This window comes from Rhynchophorus ferrugineus, unplaced genomic scaffold, assembly GCF_030347505.1.
Source record: "Rhynchophorus ferrugineus isolate W39M unplaced genomic scaffold, kcgeb_rfMv2 rfM8, whole genome shotgun sequence".
Classification (NCBI taxonomy): Eukaryota; Metazoa; Arthropoda; class Insecta; order Coleoptera; family Curculionidae; genus Rhynchophorus; species Rhynchophorus ferrugineus.
This window is the reverse complement of record NW_027472587.1, coordinates 9,245,081-9,257,788: the sequence shown is the minus strand read 5'-3', so window position 1 is coordinate 9,257,788 and position 12,708 is coordinate 9,245,081. Positions and strand designations below refer to the sequence as shown.

Here is a 12,708-nt window from a genome sequence, read left to right as displayed (position 1 = left end):
TATTAAAAATGTACTATTATTCAAATATAATTAAATAGCTTTTATTTGATATTCAAATATGATATTCTTGACGTTATTGATACATTACATAAGCACCGGCATATTTATAACATTAAACATAAATGTGAAATTCTAATTCACCCATCGTATTTACCAAACACAACTCCATTTGATTATACAGGAATATAACATCAATAGTTTGAGCATTTTCAACTGATTTCAATTTATTTCGGTATGCTGAAAATGAAAATAATAAAGAAAAAATTCCAGGATGTGAGAAAATACGTCTTCAAACACCCATTGGTACCTCCACATTATTTTACCACCGCTGCACATAAAGTTGGGATAGATGAAGTAATTTATAAAATCACTTCCTAAAGATCGAGACTGCTAATACGTAATTTCCAAGCTTCCAGGCCTTTTTTGGACACATAATTCATCACGATGAAGGATTAGGTATCAAAAGTAATTGTTGATATTTTTTGGCAACCATAAATACCCTAACTAGATACAAATCGTCAAAAGAATGCTAAATGCATTTCATACTTTAGGTTGTCTAATGAGACTAAAAGTACAATTTCTTTATCCCCACCTCGACTCTTTTCCGGAAAATTTGGGAAATGTGATTGAATAACAAGGTGATGGAAGAGACAGAGAAAAGATACCAAAGAAAAAGGAGTATATCAATTATATCAGACTACTACTGTTCGACACTTCAAAGACATCTTTTTTTCCAGATTTTCCCACAAGATAAAATGTTTAAAAAGAGCCACACTGGGATACAGAAAAGGTTCTAGCGTGTACTAGTGAACGTTTATTAGATAAAATACCTCAAAGACAGACATTTTATTGTCAAATAGGGTTATGAATACACTGACCTACACCCTATATATTCGGGTGTTCCGTAGGGTAGTGTTCTTGGCCCATTATTATATCTATTGTATACAGCTAACCTACCGACCTCAAGAAACACTACTATTGCAACATATGCTGACGATACAGCGGTTTTATCATCACACGAGGATCCAGTACCAGCCACAAGAAACCTCCAACTTGCACTTAAGAAAGTCGAATTGTAGTTGAAAACGTGGCGTATCAAAGCAAATGAGACAAAATCTAACCATGTGACATTAACCCTTTGTCAGTAAATAATAATTGAATAATCATGAAGTTCCACAAGCAGAAAACGTTAAATATCCGGGAATGCGTTTTGATCGACGTTTGACATGGAAGGATATAGCGGCAAAACGCAAACAGCTTGGGCTTAAACTAAACCAAATGTATTAGCTGATAGAGCGTAAATCTAAATTATCATTAGATAACAAGGTTTTGGTGTGTAAATCAATATTTAGGCCTATTTGTGCCTTGTGTTATTGCTTCTATGACTTGTTAGATTTGGAAAATTAGTGACGAGAGAGTCTTCCAGTGATAAGATTTTTACAGTATATTGAGCGAAAATAACGAGGATTTATGCAAAGTCGAGAAATATTTTTAAAAATGACATAAATTATAAGACTTACTTATCAAAATAATTTGTTAAAATATGTTCGTAACTTTTCTACATAACCATTTATTAATTTATTTTCGCTACTTTCTATTTTTGTTTAATTTAAAACAGATAAAAGCTAACGAGCTGTAAAATAATAACAAGCTCGCCTATTTGGAGATTGTTTATTTAAATCAGAATTATCGTTTTATTTAAAATATGCACTGTACACTTCATTTCGACTCTACCTGGACTCTACCTAAGATATTGGATTCAGTGGACCTGAGATATTTTTAGGTATGTTATGCTTTAAACATTGTTTTTTATAGTTTCTAAAATATGACCAAAAATTGTAGCACTGAATAGAGATTGAAAATATAAAAAACTGCTTGTGATTTTAAAAAACTAAAATAAATATTAAGTATTTTAATATAATATGTTTTATTGCACATTAAAATAATGGTTATTTATATCGTAGTGTGTCATGATCAACAATTTTTCAAGTGTATTGTGTAAGTAATTTATGTATTTTAAAGTATCCTTTTTAACAGTTAAACGTTTATCTGGACTAGACTTTCTACCTAACGTGGGTTTCGAACAACAGCTCTAATTCTTGAAATGCCTATCGCGCCACTTTGCCAGTTCTTGTAAATTAGAGGTGAATTTGAAGTATATGGTATAAATACTTGATTAATTGAATGCATTTTACCTTTTGATACACTTTTGTAAATTCCTGATCGATTATACTCTAATTTAGAAGTGGAATTATGTATTGAGAAGTGTAGTTCATATTTACCAAAATTGGAACCCGCAATATTAATTATTCAGGATTTAGTTGTTCTTTAAATACTATCTTTCTACATCTAAGCAGAGCATCAATCTATAAAGAGCATCAATCAAGTCACACTTCAATATTCCTTGTTCAGTTTTAATAATGTAGAATGATGCTTTATGATCAATGGGTTGTAATTTTGATGAGGTATGCTCACATTAGGGGCGTTGACGACAGGAAAAAATATCAGTATTTCGATATATCGATATTTAAAAAAATATTATTTTAAAATTTCTTAAAAAGTAGTAATATTTTAGATAAACCTTTAAAACCAATTGTCTGAAAAACATATCGATATTTCGATACTTTTTCTGCATCCCCAGCTCACATACAGGATATCCAGTCATATTTATATGAAATTTTAGTTTCGCTTGGCCAATTATGCCGAAAATATACCGAATTTGGTTTAGATAATCTAAAAGAGCTCTTACCAGTGACAGAATCAAAACAAAAATGACTGCCGTAGTTCACTCTACTTTCCGATCGCTTGTGAATATCGTCCCGTGGCAAAATCTACCCGAAACTGCCATAGTTTACCGTATACCGGCTGGGACCATCTAGAAATAGCCACTTCTGACCAGATATCATTACATTAGACCATTTTACACAGTCCGGTTGTTGGTGTTATTGGGATGGTTATTCCATGACAGATTTTACACTGTTGTCGCCACAGAGAAATTTACAGTTACAATAATAAATATAATGTACCTGCCCTGCAGGATTCGAACCTACGACTATCGCAACAGTAGGAAGACCATGCTGTCGTCATAACTACTGGAGCTACCAAGCCAGCTCAGTAAATAATTGTTTTAATCATAATGGGATTATTTTAATATCATATATAATGTAGATACGTTTTATATATAAATTGTTTCCTTTCATACTTTACCATTATTAATATCGAGTTATGTTTAATAACAATGGCAATATGAGCTATTTCCTGTCAAAACTTTCATAATGAAACATAAATTATTTATGTATAGAGGATATTTTTTGCCCCATTATTATATATTGTATATACGATCAACTCCAAACTCATAAAACAAATAGCGCTTTTTTGGATAAATAAAACATGTTATTATAGGTCATTCGGTGTAAAATTATTAATATCGTAATGCGAATTTGGCGAAGGCGTGATTTCTATGTTGCAGTTTATTGGAAAATAATAAGTAAAACGTATATGAAATTTATATTTACGTTTAATTTTACATGTAGGCATTAAATTATACAATAGCCGCATTTATTGCATATTAAATCTTGACTGATTCATTGCTTTTTACTCGTTTTTAATTCATTCGACTTTTTTTTCTATTAATATTGGACCACTGTATTTAATTTTTAACCGGCAATTTCGCAAGCCTAAAATCGTTATTATTTATGATTTGTTTTATTTGATTTGTTGGCGATATTATCAAACCGATTCGCGTTAAAATAAATACTGGGTAATTAAAATAGGTGAAGTCGAAGTTGTAATCTAAATATTCTTAATATGCGATATTTAAAGTTCAAAAACGTTTCTTTACTTAACCTGATTCGGCCAACTCTTTCACGCGTCTCTCATCAGCGTTCATAAATAAACATTAAGCATATCGTTTAAAGTCATTTTGCCCACATAATCTTGAAAGTTATAATGTAAATACGGCAGAAAGCAATAAGGATATTTCATGCTTAAGGTGTTTATATCTTGACTATGGGGTGATATCTAAAAGTTATATTTCTACCTGTATCTAAATTATAATTGGTTCGGTCAAATAAAAAATAAGTATTAGGTGTTCTGTGTATGTATTTTGATCAGCGATATCCATTGGCACAAATTAGAAGTGTCAATGTAAACAATCTAACTTAACTATTAAATTGGGTGTTTTTAAAATAAAGTAACAATTTTAATACCTCTACATAAGTAATATTTTCAGGAACTTACGGTGATACTGCATAAGTTGTGTAGTCCATTTAAAAATGAAATGATTTTCAAATGTTATCTAGATATAGATCAATTAAATATTTACAAAAATGTGTAATAAAATATAGAAATATATATATAATAAAGAAGAAACTTGGTGAATGATCAGATGATAGATCAAAACATGGTTCTGTCGTACAATCTTTGGTGTCAATATTTTTTCCGAAACAAAGGTCTAGAATGACCGGAGTTCTACAGGGTAGTATATCTATAAAGGAGTATATATATCTATAAAGGAGTCACTCCCATATCTTCTCTATAATGCTGGTATCCTAACAGTAAAAGAAACAGTGCTTGGAACTTTTGCAGACGTTATCGTGACAAAAGATATTTCCGTGTCTAAGGTTGTAGGAAAAGTACAAGTAGTGGTGAACAAAGTCTACAAATGGACTAGAGACTGGAAAATACAGCTTAATAGCTCCAAATCTGGCCACGTTAACTTTGCGTTGCGACGAACTGACAAAAACTTAATTATATCACTTAACGGATGCCCGATTACTCAAACAGAATCAGCTAAATACCTCGAAATACATCTCGATGGTTAAATTGGAAAGAGTACATTAGACAAAAACAGAGCAGATTAGACTCAAAGTCAAGCAACTGGTTAGTCGAAAGATACTCTCAACTTGAACTAAACTCAAAGAGATTGGTTTATCAGTCAATCATAAAGCTAATTTGGCCCCACCGGGTACAAATATGGGATTACATTGAAATCTCAAACCAACTAATAATCCAACACACCCAAATCAAAGTTCTACGATTAATTACCAATGCTTATCTCTACGTAACCAACGAAGAGCTGCATGATGACCTCGAAATCAAATGGATACACGAAGGGCTCCAAGATTTCGCCTTAAAACATGAAATAAGTTTGCTAAATCACAGCAACGTAGCTGCTCAACAGCACGCAGAACACACGAACTGGTTTAATGAATAAATGTATTCTTAACTTTCGCTTATGTAGTGTACAAAGAAACGAATACAAAGGTTGGCCACGCCGGTGGATTGGTTCCATGCAGTTCCAGACTATAAGAGACCATCACGACGACGTCTCGTTCTCTTTTCTTTTCTCCATTCCCTTGTAATAGTACCACTTCCACAGCGCTACCGTATTTCTTCTACGTAACCTAATATCCTGTCAATTCTCCCGTCGACCACATGTATAATTTAATATTAAAAATAAACAGTATTTCTTCAACCAGTGTTTTCAGTTCTCGTGCAAATTCCTTCCAAAAATAGTAGTGAGTGTTCTGACAAATAATCGCAGCGGCAGCCACACATTTCGACCGACTGACCCACCCGACGAACATTCCTAGAGTAGATTAGGATTTATTTTAATTTGTGAAATATATACTGTTGTATTAATCCCGAGCTCGCCTTGCATTAATCGAATTGTAGTACTGCAAGTACAACAAAACAGTAGCACTAAATTAATTGGTAATATAAGGTGTAATTGAAAAAAAAAATAAACGTCTATTTGCTATAGATGTAAATCGTATATTTGATGTGATATTCACTCCGTCTATTTAGCATATATCCTCAATAAATATTTAGAAGTTCTGTCGGATATCTTTCAATAGACAACCACCAAACAGTCGGTTAATGAAAAAGACACTCATTAGCATTCGGCCCGGCAACAAAGCGCATTTCACATCTAATTTGCATCAAAAAGGAACCGACATTAATAAAAATTATCGACAAAAAACCTCCTCGTCGGACGAACAACATCAACCGAACGTCACGGTCCAATTTTAAACCGAAACTGCACGGCGATATGTGCCATATTTAATGGCGAATTGTGGCAGTGATCATGATTATTCTTATTAGCTATATTTCGCAAGTATCCGTCGGCATCCGATTATTATTCGCGACGAAGTAATTAGTGGCATATGAGTAATAAGACAAGGTTAGATTCTGTAGAGGTAACGTTGATTTCGCAAATGTTGCGCTTGTGACGTTTGTTCGTATTATCAGAACGAAGCGGCCAACATATATCGCATTGCAGGGACCTTGAGGCATGTCGAATTTTACATCGTAGAATAACGGTCAACAAAATAGCTAGAAATACAATCCTAGATGTTGAACACGGACGGGTTTCCAGCAGCGACAACTAGAACATGATAACGAATAGCTGGCAACCCCGAGACGTTTATCTGGAATGTTATTCAAGGGTATTTCGATCATTCCGTAACCGGCCATCGTTTTGTTTAGACGTGCCACCATCGACTGCCCAAACCTCGTCTCCATAATTCATAATTGGTCCTCATAATTCTTTATCTACACTACACTTGTGATATACCACGAATGGAAAATATTACGATGGCTACATTTGCTGATGATACTGCGGTTATAGCTGTCGGGAACAATAGTGAAGAAGCCTCACGGAAATTAGAACAGGCAAGTGACAATATAAATAATTGGACACAAGCTTGGAAAATAAGAATTAATAAAAGTAAATCTGTACATGTGCAGATCACCTATAAACAGATCGTACAAGCAACAAAAACATTAAATAACACTGTCATTCCATACAGCAACAACGCTAAATGTCTTGGAATGAATCTCGATGCAAAACTTCGCTGGAAGGAACATATAAAGAAGAAAAGAAATGAACTGGAATTGAAATATAGGAAAATGAACTGACTAATTGGAAGAAAATCACAATTAGCAGTACATAATAAATTGCTATTATATAAGCAAATACTAAAACCTATACGGACATACGGAGTTCAATTATGGGGATGTTCTGCAAAGAGTAACATAAATCAAATACAAATTTTTCAGAACAAATTCCTGAGAGGTATTGTGGGTGTACCCAAATACTACAGGACTGATTACCTACATTGAGACCTTCAGATACACACAGTCGGTCAAGAAATCAAGAGAATTTCAAGGGGGCACGAGGAAAGACTCCATTCTCATAGGAATATTGAAATATTGCAACTATTGGATACTACCAGAACAGGACACAGACTCAAAAGAATCAAACCATTTGATCTTGTGTAGTGTCGTGAAAAATTCAGAAGTGACATGTATAAATAATGTTTATCATCAGAGACTGAGATAGGGACGATGGGTCCTCCTAGATTTACCTAGATTACCTAGATATACCTAGATTTAAGTTATTATAAAGACAAATTGTAGGTTAGACGGAAACGACTAGTAACAATATATTAATTAAATAATAAAAAAATAGTTTGTGGATTATAGCATTTTGAGTGAAGCATTTTTTGTTTTTTGTGAAAAAAATGGATAAAAAGGAATTTGCCGTGTTGATAAAATATTGCTTTTTGAAGGGAAACATACAGTTACGCAAAAATTTGGCTTGATGCCGAGTTTCCGGATACTACCCCAGGAAAATCAACCATCAAAGATTGGTCTGCTAAGTTTAGACGTGGTGAAATGAGCACCGAAGACTGTGAAACATAAAAAAATCCACAACATGGTTTTCCGAAAAAGGTCTAATATAATAAAATCATTTATTTTGCTCGAAAAATTATTTTATTTTCTGTTTTATATTTAAATAGCTCATGCATCACATCTCTTAGTCAGACATAAACACATAACGTATTTTTTAATTTATATAATTAACAATACTTTTATGTAGCTCTTGAAAAGAACAACTTAAAATTGTTTATCCCAAAAATGATAATTTGTTAAAAACTTTAGGGTACTTACACAGATAAACTCAATGAGAAATGTGGGATGGAAGAAAAAGGTATCTAAAGAATCAGTATCTAATGTTATTTCAACAAAAGGCTTTTAAGAATACAATAGACCATATAGTAGATCAGTAGCAACAAATATTTCAGCAATCAGAGACGAAATTGTTAAAATTGAAAAAGACGATTTTGTTTCAAATCTTATATATAAAAATGAATCGCAAAATATGTTCCTAAGCGCATAACTCAACAACGCCTGGACCAATTTGGCCAAATCTTTTTTTAAAATGTTCGTTGAAGTTCAGGGATGGTTTTTACGGCGAGAAAAATTAGAATTATTGCTGGAAAAACCCTAAAAATAGCCCTTTTTGTTTGAATTTGTTTCGTGTATCAGTTGACAATTCATCTGTCATCTGTCAAAAGTCATCTGTAACAGACAACTTTTTTTTTTTTAATTTGATATGACTTGAACTCAAATCCTTTTAATCCGTACGAATTGTTTTATTTATTTAAATTTTTTTATTTGTTTAAAATTTAATTCAAATTTTAAATAAATAAAACAATTCGTACGGCTTAAAAGGATTTGAGTTCAAGTCATATCAAATTTAAAAAAAAAAGTTGTCTGTTACAGATGACTTTTGACAGATGACAGATGAATTGTCAAGTGATACACGAAACAAATTCGTATATCGTGTTTTGTGCAGAGTGTTTAGTTAGTTAGTGTTTGTTTAGTTCGTGATTAGTGAAAAAATAATTTATATTTGATATGCCTCCTATAAGACGAAGCAATTTAGGTAGAAGAACCAGAAATGCTATAAACCAAGCTAATTACCGATCTAATCGTACTGCACAAGAACGTGACGACGGAAATGAACGTGAAAGAATTCGGATATCACAAACGCGTGAAGCGCGAGCGCGACATTCAACTAATAATCGCGCAAGTTTGAATCCAGCTGCTTTCAGTTACGATGTGTCAATTGACTACAGTAACTACCAATGTGTTGTTATTGGTTCTATGAACTTGGTTTGCTCGCACTGTAAGGCATTAAAATACAAAAACGATGCCAATGGATTGTGTTGCGCAAATGGTAAAGTGAAATTGATACAATTGGATCCACCACCAGAACCATTGTACTCATTGGTTTCAGGAATAGGAACAGATTCTATACACTTTTTGACACATATTCAACAATATAACAATTGCTTTCAAATGACTTCATTTGGGGCAACAAATGCAGTTCGGGAAAATTTTATGCCAACTTTCAAGGTATGTATTATAGCAGTTACTCATAATTATTTTAGCGAACAAAATTTTCTGTCACCAAAGTTAAGATGTGTTACTAATCTTCAATTTCTTAATCATTACGAAATATATCACTTAGTCATCATATTATATGGTGATTCAGTTTCAGTGACACTTTTATTATATTTTATATTTGATAGATATTAGTTAAAACTAAATATATACTTTTTAAGATCAAATATTATTTAAGTTTGATCATTGACAATCCATTAATTTATACCACACCATAATATTTTTTTTATTTACAGATACAAGGGCAAATATATCACAGAGCAGGTTCACTGTTACCAGTGTCAGATAGCGACAACAAATTCCTGCAAATTTATTTTATGGGCAATTCACCACAAGAAATTGATCTGCGTTGTGCACATAACAATTTAGTAAAAAGGTCTATTGTAGAACAATTACAAACTTTATTTCATCAACACAATCAATTGATTATATTGTTTAAAACTGCCCTGGATCTGATGCCATCCGATAATCACAAAATTGTAATCAGAGCTGATAAAACACCTGCAGGTCAACATACAAGACGTTTTAATGCACCAACTATTGATGAAGTTGCTATCGTTGTAGTTGGAGAAAACTTGGAATCCCGTGATATTGTTTTACATCGTCGGAATTTTCAATTACAACCTATAAAGGAAACACACCGCTCATATGATGCACTGCAATATCCCATTATATTTTGGCAAGGTGAAGATGGCTACGATTTATCAATAAAAATGATAAATCCCATTACAGGTAACTAAAATATTAGTTTAGCTATGGCGATAATATCTCAGTCACTATATTATGTATTTTAATTTTATATTTGAATGTTATTAAAACAAAATCTGTTTACAGGTTCTGAAACCAACAAAAAAGTCAGTTCAATGAACTATTATTCATACCGCCTAATGATTCGGGAAAATGCAGATAATCACATATTGAAATGTCGGCGATTATATCACAAATATGTTGATGACATGTATGTTAAAATTGAAACGGAGAGATTAACATTCATCAGGTTGAATCAAACCAAACTCCGATCTGAAGAGTATATTCACCTTCGAGATGCGATTAATACTGATGGAAATGCACAGAATGTCGGTCGGATGACTATTCTTCCAGCAACATACATCGGAAGCCCTCGGCATATGCACGAATATGCTCAAGATGCCATGTCGTATGTTCGTCATTATGGTACAGCAGATTTGTTCATCACATTTACATTCAATCCGCAATGGATAGAAATTAAGCAGGAGTTATTACCTGGGAAATCATCCATTGATCGTCATGATATTACAGCCAGAGTCTTTAGACAAAAGTTGAAATCTTTAATGAATTTCATCGTAAAACATAATGTGTTTGGTGAGACACGCTGCTGGATGTATTCTGTGGAGTGGCAGAAACGAGGATTGCCACATGCACACATTTTGATTTGGTTGGTTGAAAAGATAAGGCCAAATGAAGTTGATGCAGTGATATCAGCTGAAATCCCTAATGTACAAGTAGATCCTGGATTGCATGAGGTAGTTATCAAAAACATGATACATGGTCCCTGTGGAACTCTTAATCAAAATTCACCGTGTATGATGGATGGTAAATGTTCAAAACGATATCCACGGACATTAATATCGGAAACAATTACTGGTAATGACGGTTATCCATTGTATCGTCGCAGATCGACAGCAGACAATGGAAAATCAACAATTGTCAAATTAAATTAACAAGATATTGAAATAGATAATCGTTGGATTGTTCCATATTCACCCATTTTATCAAAGACATTCAAAGCACACATCAACGTTGAATCTTGCCATTCAGTGAAATCGATTAAATACATTTGCAAATATGTAACCAAAGGGAGTGATATGGCTGTGATTGGAATTGGTGCAGAGAATTCTAATGATGAAGTTACCCAATACCAAATGGGCCGCTATGTCAGTAGTAATGAAGCAGTTTGGCGAATATTTTCTTTTCCTATTCATGAGAGACACCCTTCTGTTGTTCACTTAGCTGTGCATTTAGAAAATGGACAAAGAGTGTATTTTACAGCACAGAACGCAGTACAAAGAGCTGCTCAGCCACCATCTACTACATTAACCAGTTTTTTTGAGACATGCCAAAACGATGATTTCGCACAAACATTGCTATATTCTGAAATGCCAAAATATTATACCTGGAATCAATCCTCAAGGAGATTTATACGACGGAAACAAGGAAAACCAGTTCCAGGATATACAGATGTATATTCCACCGATGCGATTGGCCGGATTTATTCAGTACATCCAAGCAATGATGAATGTTTTTATTTACGACTGCTATTAGTCAATGTACGTGGCCCAACATCATTCCAACAGTTACGAACTGTTGATGGTGAATTGTGTGGATCCTACAGAGAAGCCTGTCAACGTTTGCAATTGCTTGAAAATGACGCTCATTGGGATCAAACTCTCAATGATGCTGTAATATCATCACACACTCATCAAATACGAACATTGTTTTCTATAATCATATCTACATGCTTCCCATCAAACCCAATTGATTTGTGGATGAATTACAAAGATTATATGTGTGATGATATTTTGTATCAAATACGGAATAGAATGGGAAATCCAAATATACAAATCAGTGAAGAAATTTACAATGAAGCATTGATTTCAATTGAGGACATGTGCTTGATAATGTCAAACAAACTATTAATTCAATTAGGCCTGACCGCGCCCAATCGTCCAATGCATGACGCTTTTAACCAAGAGTTGCATCGAGAAAGACTGTATGATCTCAACGCTTTGAAAGAATAAATTCAAACAAATCTTCCACTGTTAAATGAACAACAGAAGTATGTATTTGAAACTCTTATGAAAGTAACAAATGATGAAACTGGAGGGATTTATTTCTTAGATGCACCTGGTGGTACAGGAAAAACTTTTTTTATTTCATTAATATTAGCAACAATTCGCTCACAAAATAAAATTGCACTTGCACTCGCTTCGTCGGGAATCGCAGTAACTTTGCTTGAAGGTGGTCGAACAGCCCATTCAGCACTAAAATTGCCATTAAATATGCAAAGCAATGAAACTCCAACCTGCAACGTTTCGAAGAACTCTGCAATGGCAAAGCTTTTGCAGCAATGTAAATTGATTGTTTGGGATGAATGCACGATGGCACATAAAAAATCTTTGGAGGCTTTAGACAGAACCTTAAAAGATCTACGTAGCAATAATAACCGATTTGGTGGTGCAATGATTTTATTAGCAGGAGATTTTCGTCAAACATTGCCAGTGATTCCACGATCAACGCCAGCTGATGAACTCAATGCATGTCTAAAGTCCTCCAATTTGTGGAAACATGTTAAAGTACTTCATTTAAGCAAGAATATGCGTGTCGAGTTGCAAAATGACCAATCTGGAAACATATTCTCTAAACAACTCATTGACATTGGTAATGGCAAATTTCCTATAGACATGTTGACGGCTT

The 12,708-nt window shown here is 33.5% G+C and overlaps 1 protein-coding gene across 1 annotated transcript; it reads left to right on the top strand.

Moving 5' to 3' along the window:
- Positions 1–243: 243 nt before the first annotated feature.
- LOC143201521 (uncharacterized) lies at positions 244–10,955 on the top strand. The gene is made up of 3 exons (XM_076412649.1): positions 244–354; positions 9,492–9,987; positions 10,090–10,955. The coding sequence occupies exons 1-3, from the start codon at positions 244–246 to the stop codon at positions 10,953–10,955; spliced, it is 1,473 nt and encodes a 490-aa protein (XP_076268764.1).
- The last annotated feature ends 1,753 nt before the right edge of the window (positions 10,956–12,708 follow it).